The sequence below is a fragment of the Hyposmocoma kahamanoa genome, unplaced genomic scaffold (genome assembly GCF_003589595.1).
Source record: "Hyposmocoma kahamanoa isolate Upper Pololo Valley unplaced genomic scaffold, ASM358959v1 190, whole genome shotgun sequence".
Taxonomy (NCBI): domain Eukaryota; kingdom Metazoa; phylum Arthropoda; class Insecta; order Lepidoptera; family Cosmopterigidae; genus Hyposmocoma; species Hyposmocoma kahamanoa.
The window spans coordinates 10321-22854 of record NW_020653718.1 but is presented as its reverse complement, the minus strand read 5'-3'; the positions used below and the strand labels follow the sequence as shown (position 1 = coordinate 22854).

At 34.6% G+C, this 12534-nt stretch overlaps 1 protein-coding gene across 1 annotated transcript; it reads left to right on the top strand.

Annotated features, from left to right (window-relative positions):
- The first annotated feature begins 288 nt into the window (after nucleotides 1-288).
- Nucleotides 289-10821, top strand: LOC113226399 (O-acyltransferase like protein-like). Its single transcript, XM_026459013.1, has 11 exons — nucleotides 289-409; nucleotides 644-723; nucleotides 1413-1606; nucleotides 2172-2286; nucleotides 2876-3084; nucleotides 3379-3572; nucleotides 3888-4026; nucleotides 4718-4904; nucleotides 6724-6866; nucleotides 10075-10183; nucleotides 10596-10821. Exons 3-11 carry the CDS (start codon nucleotides 1535-1537, stop codon nucleotides 10709-10711), a joined length of 1284 nt encoding a protein of 427 aa, XP_026314798.1. The 5' UTR covers nucleotides 289-409; nucleotides 644-723; nucleotides 1413-1534; the 3' UTR covers nucleotides 10712-10821.
- Nucleotides 10822-12534: the final 1713 nt, after the last annotated feature.

Genomic DNA, 12534 nt, shown 5'->3' with positions numbered 1-12534 from the left:
AGTACAGCTAGTAAAAGAAAACATAATGAATAATACACAAAATTAATTTAGTAGAATATAGCACATTATAATTTTATAATATCCTCGCAATAATTTTAACAGTTTTGTTTTTTAATTATTAACCGGTCAGCTGTGGGTTGATACGAAGGATGTCCTAGAACTTTCAAAAAGATCGAGATTTTTGTTTGTTTTGTTTTTTATAATACTTTGATTTATTTATTCTTCTTTTTAGGACTGATGGAAACAATATGGGTGATTTACGCTTTAATGTAGCGATTTGTATACCCAAACCTTGCTCCGTAAGATCGTCGGTATCAAATCTTTTTGGAACCGAGTTGATCGATTTCGAGGAACAATTTTGCCGATTCAGAAATGACAAACCATGGGCGCCAGGAGTTTATGTAGCTATGTAATTGTGTTGTTTCAATTATAAATTCATCGTATATATCCATGCTTCAAACTCGATTGTAATGTCCCATAAATTCCTTAGATACTCGTTTATTAACAAATAAAAAAACACATTAAGCCATATTATCGAATTTCAAGTTTCTTTTTTCACTATCAGGAACGGATTGCAAATCTCGAAGTATATAACATAATCTTGTGTATAAACAGTTACGCATTAACCGCCTTTGTTTTTTAGTGTTTTCTTCAGTTTGATTGGTTTAGTGGCTATTCTTGGTACGAGTTACGATATTTGGAAAACGCTAATTCAGAAACGAGGTAAGTTCCTATGATGTAGCTATACCAGCATTTACATCATGATTATGAAATGTCTAGTGCTCGTGTCTTAGGCGGTGCGGTCCGTGTTGAGATTGTTTTAGACTCGAAGCCTACTGGAGGAAGGTTTGATCATTTTGACATGTACATAAATTTAACATGGTGTAGGTGGTACATATTCTGATATTTGCAATTAATTATCTCTATTTTATTAAACGATAAAATTGATTACAGATTTTAAAGTAAGATTTGTTCCAATTCTAATATTTGATAATCAATTTTAATTACTACTTATCGATTTTTTGTCTGCTTCGTGTACCTAAGTGCTGGATGACTCGTCTATTTTCGCTGGTTTTTTTACTAGCGGTTTTCCACTCTTTCTCTATTATCTCACTTCTTGGCACTAAGACCTGCTTACTATTTTACTTGTTCACTCCATAGTGTTGAGAACTGCCCATATACTTTTCTTCTACTTTGCCCGATAGTGAACAAGGTTAGTTTTTGAGGTTGATTGGTTTTTATGCACCCACTATCAAAATACATAATCTGATACGTTTTTGTTGTAGAAATAAATAATCATATTGCGTTTGTGAAGTTTGAACAAAATTTAATCTGAGCCTCACATTTCACTCTGAAGTGCTGGTATAATTTGTAAGGTATCAATGATATGAAATTATTATTTTTTATTTCAGATCCCAAGTCTCTCAATAGAACTTGTTTATCGTTCTCAGTATACGCAAATGCCAGTCGTCTAGTCATATTTAACCCAGTTCGCGGTGCTATAGAATGTGTCGATGGCATTAGAGCAATATCTATGGTTTGGGTAGCAATTGGACACTTCTTTGGTGCTTTTCCACCAATTATAAATATTGCGGACTATTATCAGGTACTTCACATGTAAACTCCATATCTGCAACTTCTGCTTGTTTTCTGAATGAAAATGCTCTGTTTTCGTATAGTAATACGCCTACATTCTACCTGATATATCACTACTCATAGTAACTATAAAGATACGATTCTTCGCTATCTGTGATGGTTATGATCATGGTAGGCTTCTTTCTTTTCTATTGATACATATAGATATATGTTTAGGAAACAAAAACAAAATGTATAAATTGAATGATGGCGGGGTTTCCTGTTTATGCAGAGCCCTATATAAGTCATATCCAACGCCCTACTTTTTTCAATCACAAAGCAGTACTTGCGGTGTTTCAGATTGTTAGACATTGAGTGTCAATAATTTTATACAATAGAAAACTTGAGACTTGGCCGGCAATGTATTTGCGATATTAAGAGTATTTTTTCTTATCATATTGTAGTAGGTAGCGGTATTCACTTAATATGAGGTGGTCTAACTAAATAAAAATTTTATTATTTAGTATAACTGTACATAGATATACAACTTGTCCACAACACTCATCATATATTAATTTCTTGTTACTAAATTGTAGTGGGCTACGTCAGCTAGTTCAATTTGGATGACCACAGCCCAAACTGGTGTGGACACATTCTTCATGCTAAGCGGTTTAATGATCGTCTACACTACTGTTGGAAAAGTTACCAGTAGTAAGTACTTATTCAAACAACTTTGATGTTTACAAATATAGTCACGTGTTATTCCTCAAAAATATGCCTCACTTTCTTACCCAACTACCTTCACCTATACTATACTTGTTATTCAACTACGTGACGTCTTATTTTATTTTGTATTGTATTCTAATTTGAGATATTTTGTGTTGCTGTTTTTGATGTATGTTTAATAATATTTTTTCATAGTCATTTGGCAATGCTATGTAAATATCAGAAATGTATTTAAAATATATAGCCTTGTTGTGCCATCAGTTTCCTCAGAAAATGCAGAGTGTCGTGTTTGCTTTCAAAATATTTAGAGAATTACCAAAGTTTACTTTCTGAATGCGCAGTGAAACATTTAAAAACGTAATTGTATACTATTTTGCACAGGTATTACAAGACTCTACTATTTGAAAAACTACAATATAACGCCACAAACTGTCAGAAATTACATTTAATGAAATAATGTTTCAAAACATGATCATGATTCGGTTATCGAATTCGCCATGAAAGTATCCAGTATCTAGGATCTCCTAAAATGCATCATATTTTCTAACCCATCTTCATTTTGTTTCTTTTATAGTGAAACTATTAAAGAACCTTCATTTATTTTACCTCAATCGACTTCTACGAATGTTTCCTCTACTAGCCACGGCTGTGTTGTTGCAAGTTGGTGTACTACATTATATTCATGACGGTGCAGCGTGGAATATAGTAGCTACAGCAACTAGAGATTGTAGAACGCACTGGTGGATAACAATGCTTTATATGCAAAATTTTTTTCGACCAATGGTACGTATTATCGTTTTTTTACAGTATGTAAATAATTATTTTGTTATATAGTATTAGAAGGTTACCTTAATTTCTGTTTCCGTAATATTTGAAACAGATAATGCATAAAGCCAATTCAAAGTTTAAATGCTCTGGATTTTGTAGTTCATTTTAATTTTTAAATAATATTTGTAACACCTTAGGTTGTGTACAGGCAACGTTAGTTATTGGTTATGAATATTCAACAGATTTATGATTGCTCTCTAGTATTGATTAAAATGTTTGCTCTGAAATTATGCAGATGTCTACTTTCAGTGTTTATCTCATACCTGGTACTTGGCAATTGATATGCAACTACATATCCTGTCTCCGTTAGTTTTAGTCTGGGTTTTGTCGGGCAAAAAAAAAGTCGCGTGGTCAGGTTTGATTGTTGCATTATTAGTTGCCCTCACAGCATCGTCAATTTACAACTTTATGAACAATTTCGTTGGTTCTACTATACGACCAATGTAAGTATTGTATTAATTGAAATTATTAGATCGTTAGCAGTCTCAATATGTTTTTTATCTTTTCGTTATACATCTTCATCACAGACCCATCACGAATGTTATGTACAAATGCTTAATGTTTTGTGATTTTTTTCGACATGTAGGATTCACTATGGTGTTCATCACCATTGTTATAACAAAATATATAACCAAACTGCACATGATCTGAAAATAAACAGTGGCGCAGGCAGTTTTGATCGGGTTTTAACCAAGGACCTTCCATGTAGAAGGCACGTTTCTCTTTACTAGATTATATTATAATTTTGTTTATTTCAGATTGCGGCCTGGAGAAGGCGATAGATATTCTAGATTATATTACGACAGTACATTGACAAGATGTTCACCTTTCTTTGTTGGGATGTGTTTTGGATATTTGATCCATTTTTGGCGAGAAAAGAATATTCGATTAACAAAGGTATTATTTTTTTTATCTTTTAGCAGGTCGAGCTACGAAATTTAGTGGCAGTGGATTGCTACATATTGGAATGAAACCATTTAAAAAAATCTTAACTCGCATATATCCCCTTTTCTGTCGTCTTTGGCTGTAATGGCTGTAAAAAGTCCAAAACTTTGGTTGTTTCACAAAAACAAATATACGCGATTTTTTCGAATCCGGAAAAAATAGTTCAATTTCCAATTTCTTAAATCAATAAAATTATTTATTTATTTACCGGAATATGGTAAGAGTAAGTTCCTATTTTAAATAAATTTAGCTAATTCTACCATAATTGACAAGCAAATATACACATTATTCAATTGTTTACTGTAATTATAACTAAATGTCAAATAGTGCATTTTAAAATCATATTATAACTAAGGTGGTCTGTAGTATAGGTGCAGAGCTCTTTATAAAAGAGTTCCCCCTATATTTGCCGCCAAGCAGAAATAAGCGCGTTTCTGCATTTTGATTTTGAAAGACAAATGAGACTTGTTAACTATATGTTAGTACTACGCTACGTGTAAAAAAGCACTGATGCGTGTTAATGAGGCGAAAGATGTGTATCAGGACCGTAGCAAATGGAAGACAGTTGTATCTGCCTACCCCGACGGGAAAAAGTTATAGTCTCAGTCTGATGATGGTATTATAGAAATTGTTGTTTTTACAGATCATGAATAGTGTATTATGGATCGTCAACTTAACCGTACTATTTTTGGCCTTCTACGCAACCACGCCGATGAAAAATGTAGAGTACGATAACCAAACTTTTGACAACTTAGCGAACTCCTTTATGCGACCAGCGTGGGCTCTTGGAGTTGGCTGGCTCGTTCTCGCTTGCGCTGAAGGTTACGGAGGTAAGAAAATACACATTATAAAAAATATATTAACAAATACACAGGTGTAAAGTAATTCTTCCAGTTAAGATAAAATAATAGACCATCTGAATCCAACCCGCTACACCACACCATATATTTGACCAGAACTTGTCATGCAAATTTTTACACACGCATTTTTTTAGTTAATAGTAATTGCCTCCGTGGCCGAACGGTTACCATGTCGGACTGCCACGCAGAGGTCCCAGGTTCGATTCCCGGGCCGGGAGAAATATTTGTATGGCCTACAATTATTTCTCTCGTGAGTTTGGGTGTAATTTGTGGTTGTCTATATGTGTGTCCATGGCACCCGCGACACAGGGTTTCCCTAGTGCGGGGCTATGTTGAGTGTGTGCGTTATTATTATTATTATTATTATTATTTATAGTACAAGATTTTTTGAATTTGTGGTTTCTGATACCTTTAATCGAAGCTAGCATCAGCGCATAATCGCCAACGACATTTAAATAAAAAAAAATAACTTCAAAATAAAGTGCTATATATAGCCAATAAAGTGTTACTGCTTTCGTGTAATGAATAATAAATTTATGTGGATCATTATGCATATTAGGCATTTACGTGGCTTGTAGACAAGTTTTCGTGTTTCAGTCTTAATTTTTTACTTTTGTGTTGTCATGTCATATGCATTTTTATACATTTTTTTACAGTTGCAGTAAGTCTTGAATACAAAAAGATTTTTTAATCATCATTCAAATTTTTTTACTATAAAAACCGGTTCTTGGAGTATATTGAAAACAATAAAAAACGCCTTATAATTTAGACAAATCAAAGTGGCCATTAAAATCATTGCTCTCAATAGAATTTTGGCACTGTACTATAATAAATGGAAATCTTGATATGGGAATATTATATTCGCTGAAATGCTGAAGGGGTGCTTCGAGGCGCGTATCTGTATGGCGCACAACAACCATGGATTTTTCTTTACATATTTTTTATAGTTTATCTCAATAATTTATAAATGAAGATACATATATTTTTTTCACCAAATATATGAAGAAAAATATGAGAGATTATTTAAATTTGGATAGTGATTAAAACAGTGTTCAAATAACATTTTCAAATTCCAAATTACTAATTACATTTCTCATTTTTTATTTTGTTAAATTTATTAAACAAATGGAAAGTGACAATGAGATCGACGATGTAGCATGCACACCTGATATGCCTATTCACTCTCACCTTGGAAAAGCCCAAGTTATACATTCAGGAAACAAGTCTGTAAACAGCGAATTCCACTCCATAGCCGTTCGCCATATAAATGTGGAATCGAAACCTACCGTGTAAGTCCTTGGAATATCCACAATATAAAGCCCCCGATGCAGAACTTATTTATTAATTTATTTTTGGTGCAGAATATTTAAATAGTTTAATTCATAAACATATTTTACGACAATCAAATTAGATAACGGTACGTATATACATACTGGTTCTCGTGAAAGTACCTTAATTCATTAAAATTCTACAGGATATTCCCAAGAAGAGAAGAAGCGTTTCGCTTCCACATTTATGTGGTGAGCGGCTAGAAACTTGTTCCTCGAACGCTATTACTTGGACCTTTCGAAGGCGAGAGTGAATAGGCATTATTTAAGTGTGCATGCTACATCGTCGACCTCATCGTCGACGACGACTTTCCATCAGGTGAGATGGCTGTCAAATGCGCACTTGTTTTTTTATAAAAACAAAATCAGGACTTTTAGACCATCAGCGCGTTGAACCTAATCATGAAATCAAGCTACCAATCCTTTAGAGTGAAGTGTGCAATACTATTAAACATTTTCAGGCCCGATCAACTGGTTCCTGTCACTACGAATGTGGAAATTGCCGTCTCGGCTTTCTTTCGCGATATATTTGTTGCACGTGCCCATACAATTCGTCATAGTCGGAGCAGCCACGCAACAGACTTACTTTTCCGTGTTGAATTTTGTGAGTATCTACTAGTCTACCTTATTTTAATTGCTTTTATTGTCGGTTATCTCTCCATTAGTTATGCTTTAATGGAAAAACGAAAAAATAATTATTGCAAAACTTATTAAGATGGTTTTTATGTAATAAAGCTGCGTAAAAACCCACGACGTTTTAATACTGTTTTATTCTGGTAAACCACTAGTAGGTATTTAACAGTAAATCAAACGTCAAAGGGCGTCTCTCACGGCTAACCACATGGAGAGAAAGTACCATAAACACCATAGAATTTTTTTATAACTTGCAGTCAAATATATCTAATTATTTTAATTAAATGTTAAATTTCATAGTCTTCCTTTTTTATGTTATTTAGAAAAAAACAATCCGTATGATTGACGCTTTTGATCAGTTTAATAAAACTACAGGTATTTTTTTACATATAGCGGGTTCGGTTCTTGGTTCCGACAGGCGATTATTTAAAAATCTTTAAATGCACTTCGAATTGTTTTTAAAATCAAAATGTAGTAGCAAAATGCAGTAAAATTTTATATCTACGGTATTTAAGGTACTTTCTCTTCTTGTGGCATAGCCGTGGAACACCCTGCATAATAATAATAGTTAGAAATGACACGCATTATTTGCGGGTACTGAAACCTGAGTCCCTGACCTCGGCTGTGCCATAGTCGGAGAATACCGCCTTTCACATTGGTCTGTGGAAGAGGCGACAGTAGTAAAATAGATAATTTCTCGTTTGAGTAATAGAGTAATGAAATTGACTTCAGGGCACTATCCAGAACACCAAGATCAATATACAAAAGCTCATTTCCAAATTGTTACAACCGGAAATCGAACTTTGGACCTCTCCGTGTAAATCGCTGGGCCACAAAACTCATCGAAATTTAAAAATCATGAATTCTGTAGGTCAAGTAGGAACCTTAAGCACTTACTTTACAATGTATATGTTTCTACAAACATTGCTTTAGAATGCTAAAAATCACGTAATGGTAAAAGTGATATTAAATGCCTAATTAAGAGCCATATTCTCTTTAAAACGCCCTGTTGTAAATATTACTAAGTATTTGGTCCTTCGGGTTCTTTACATCGAGTATATAACCAGAAATAAAGACGACATAAGGCTCATAAGTTCCTGGTAACTCATCAGTGATACATCACTTATAAACATCAACACTAGTTTGCACTGAAATATAGAAGCGCCAACAACTGACCTGTGTGTACATCTCCGTATATTCCAAAAATATTCTGTATATATTGTGATAAATATAATATCTCTAACAATGTCGTGCTGTTGTCATTCGGTGTTGTGAGGAAAAACAGCAAAACATCTAATTACAAAATAAACGGAATCAAATTTCATCGATAATGAAATATGTAATATTGCAATTTTCGTCCATTATAACAAAAGCTCAGGTTAACTGGTCGATTTGAAGTGAAACAATGGACGACACCCGTTAATTGTTTCGAATTCGGGCTGGCAAATCGGGGCGCAGTTGTCACAGTAATGATATAGCAGAGTCACAGACCACATATCAGAGAAGTTTTCAAACAAATTAAATGACATTTCGTCTCTATTTCTAGTTATATACTCGATGCATTTCACTTACAGAATTTTATACATTAACAATTTGATTTACTTTTAATTTTTTTCGTGTAACTTATAATACAACACGGATATTCTTTAAGAGTCTATACAAGCTCAAATCGCTTTGGTTGATTCCCCATAACAGTGAAAGTGTTGAATCAATTACTTTGAAAATATATATACAGGTTATATATTTGAAAAGTGAGACATATGTGCATAGATTTCGATAACTAATGTTGTTCACAAGTAGTAGTCGATAAAAATTTTATTTAAACCAACCGAACTAAAGAGAACACGTATCGTACACGATAAGCATTTTTCAAATGGTTTTAATTTCCATTATAAAAAAATAAATCTCAAATAAAGCCAGCATTCCTGCCGTTCGACCCAAGCTAAATGAACGGTATGAGTACGGGAAAAAATTTAATAGCAGACAGAGACTGCTGAAGTGCTTTGGGGAAACAGGTTAATAATACGACTCACCCGAAGAGCAGAGTCCGATGTGATTATATAGCGAGAAAAGAATAAGTACGTTACGAGAATAATTTAGTAATTCAAACTAAGGCCTACGTAAAGGTGTTTTGAGAATTTATATTTATCTTATTTCGTTTCGAAAATATAAAATCGACCAACGATCGATGTGACATCCACAGCGAAGAAGAACGACCGAAATGTACTATGTCCTGAGAAGAAGTAGTCTTGGACATAGATCTTTGTTCTACGGATGAGTCGAATAGTATTATAATAAAAAAGCTAACATTGTAAATGCAAAAGTAACTTTATCTATCTATTACATTTTCACGCCTAAACTGTTGGTACAGAGATAGATGGGACACAGGCTACTTTTTGAAACAAAATTAAACCTTAGAGGGTATGAAAGTTAGTATGTAAGCTACTCGAGGTACTTATTCTACGTAGACGAAGTCGCGGGCACCAGCTACTTCTTCTTTTGCCTGGCCTTATTCGCAATTATTTGGGGTCGGCCCTTCTGGTCAATCTTCTCCAAGACGGTCTGTCCTGACTCGGCTATGATCTTATTTGTTGCCCTCACAGGTCTTTATTAACAAGAGATATCCATGTGAGGCGGGGTCTACAACTTGGGTTGGTTACTCATGTCAAGGACTTTCCTTGTCATGTGAACAGGTCGTCGCATAATTAATATGTTCGTACCACCTAAGTCGGCACTCTAGCAACTTTTCCGGTATAGGCCTCAGTTTAAAACTGACTCTGATGTTGATATTTTTAACGTGGGCACCAGCTAGCTGTTAAATAAATGTGTAATACGTACAATACATACTAATTGAAATATACGATAAAGTTTAGCAACAGTGGGGATCCTTCTGAAAGATACTGCCACCTTACCTATTTCTGCCGCGAAGCAGTAATATTAGTATTACTGGCACTGGCGCAGTGGCAGTGCCCCTCAGATCTTTGCGATTTAAAGCTGTGAGTGGCACTGTAACTGTTATGGACAGGCGTGTAGCTTATCATCAGGCGCACGACTGGTTAGTCCCGTCACTTGATATTATAAAAAAACAATATTTATGACAACAGTAGAAAAAGAAAGTCACAAGAAATATAAAGTAGTAAATTACAACTTTTGTCATTCTTAAGACTTTTTTGTTTTAGATTTACAAGTTTTGCGGCAGCTTTGTGATATATTTCATAGCCAGCTTTGTTTTTACAATTCTGGTGGAATCTCCGTTTTCCAATATTGTCAAGATGCTCTTAGGAAGTGGTAAGTTTTATTAATTATTAAGTCGTATCACACATTAATATGCACTTGCCATAGGCGAGAATTTTGCGGACTTCTGTCCCCAGTCCACATGTTTATAGTGTTTAGTTAAAAAGATATTAAACGGAGAACAAACACGTCTTAACAAGCGAACGTTGAATACGCTGACGTTTATATGCTTACCTATATGTGACGTCACGTTATGTTTTTGCTATTTACGTATATTTGATTTTTAATAATCTCAGTAGAGAGTACTAAAAAAACCTACCTCAAAAGTCATTTATCCCCTGGTTTGCTAGCTTTAGAGGTGACTATTTTCTTCAAATTTAAATGGGAACACTTGTGAGGTACCCTCTTTCTAACAAAAAAGAATCATCGAGGTGATCTTCCTTTTAAAATATACAATGTTTTGCAGGTATTAAAAAATCTGATCCAGAGCATCGAGGTAATGAAAAGCCATCCGAAAATCAACTTGTCACTAGTCAGCAACAAAACGAGTTAATCAATGAACATAATAAAAACACAATATGAGTTTTTTAAATGTTTCATTGTTGCGTTTAATTTACGGTTATTTATATATAAGCGTACCGTATTTGAGCTTCGTATTGAAATGTCAGTTGTAGCTATTTTTTGTTAAATTTGTTAGTACCCCACGCTCTTTGTAATACACTCTTTGTAACTAAATAGAAAGAGTTTGTTTATTGTGTACGTTTCTTTGTTTAGTCATGTATTAAGGCCATGAAAGATTCAATTTCGCTAAACATATATTACAAACAAATCATTATATTTTACCAGATTCCCATTCATATGAAATCTATATTTTAGCGAAAGAGGATAACATCTGGGTAATTTGAAACAGATGGAAATAAATACTACATTCATTTCAAGGCATATTTATTATTATTATTTCTTTTACTTATTTTGTTGTTTTCGTCATATACTAAAGGGGATATAGAATTAGAGTGATGCCACACGAGTGTTGCTGGTGCGTTGCGTCGCTTGTTTGTGTTTCAACCACCAACGCAACGAGTGCCACACGAGCAATGCGATGTCGCAAGGTAACGCCGCGGCTGCTTACTTACGCACCACAGCACCCCTGATATAGTGCATATAGTTCTACATTATATAGTACAACGCAGCGTTACCGCCCAGGCGTCGCAACCCCGATACAGTGCATCGTGTGGCATCGCTCTAAGAGCTGATTTGCACGACCACGTCAAGGTTTAATAAATAATCGCTGTAAGCTAATATCGTATAATATTTTGCAATGTGATCAACTGTTTATTTACAAAGAGCTGTAAGATCTATATTTGTTCTCATTCTTTTGGTACAATTTAATTTCCTAATAATGAGCAATGTTTAGTCACCATTTCAAATATAATTTCCTTGCGCATGAAATAAGTAAATTTGTATGGCGCAAGACGGCATTTATTTCGTGGAGCATCGACCTCAGGTTACACATCACAACTAAATTCGGAATATTCTTAGAAAAGATCAAGACAAAAGTAATAACAATAAAGGGACATGTAAGATAAGACCACGATAAAACCAATGGAAGCGAAAGATGTATGGCAGGCGCGTAGCGAATTGAGAATCTTCTCCTTTTTCTGAAGTCTGGTTACACCGCAGTACCAGTTGGCACCCTCAGGGTTGTAGGCAGGCAATCAAACTCCAGGGTTAGATAAAAAACGGCGACTGTATTGTGCTGTAAAGATACCTCATCATGTAAAAAAAACAGCTTAATACTAATGGTGTGAACATTTTGATAGTGCGAGGCAGAATACTACTAATGCCATCTAACGGCACTCGTACCGCACTAGATATATGCAATAAATACATCTTTATAATAATATTACAATTATGTCAGCGGATACTTACCGCTGTGGAGGTCACCGGCCAGTACGATGGAGACCAGCCCTCTTTGAAAGTCTCCTACTCGCTGACATCATTTCCAATGAAGAAAAGAAAGTCTTCAATCTCAGTGAAGCGGAACTCAAGGATACAGTCAGGGTTTACTTTGGAAAGTCTGATTCTGCCATAACACACTTAACGTATCATTTGTCACTTTGTTGTGGCGCAGCAGCTGTGACGGTTTCTGCCTGCCTAAATCAATTTCTTCAATTAGCTTCTGAATGTGATCACTCAGATCATCTTAGCCATATTGTTGAAACAACACGCACAAATGCCATACAACCCTGAACATGCTAATGCAGACAAAAGAAGGCATTACTCAGTATGCCAAACAAAACAGTTTAAGACCTCATTTATACAAAGATTCTTCTGCTATCAAGGACCCAGGCTGAATAATGACGCAAATAAATTATATAATGTGTATAAAATGATAAAATGGAAAT

What these genes read in the sequence shown, in the direction of transcription:
- LOC113226399 (XM_026459013.1), top strand. Translation starts at nt 1,535, where the DNA reads ATGGTTTGGGTAGCAATTGGACACTTCTTTGGTGCTTTTCCACCAATT. An exon ending in TTGCGCTGAAGGTTACGGAG is followed by an intron (nt 4,905 to 6,723) that starts GTAAGAAAATAC and finishes AAACATTTTCAG; the next exon opens with GCCCGATCAACTGGTTCCTG. An exon ending in CAAGATGCTCTTAGGAAGTG is followed by an intron (nt 10,184 to 10,595) that starts GTAAGTTTTATT and finishes AATGTTTTGCAG; the next exon opens with GTATTAAAAAATCTGATCCA.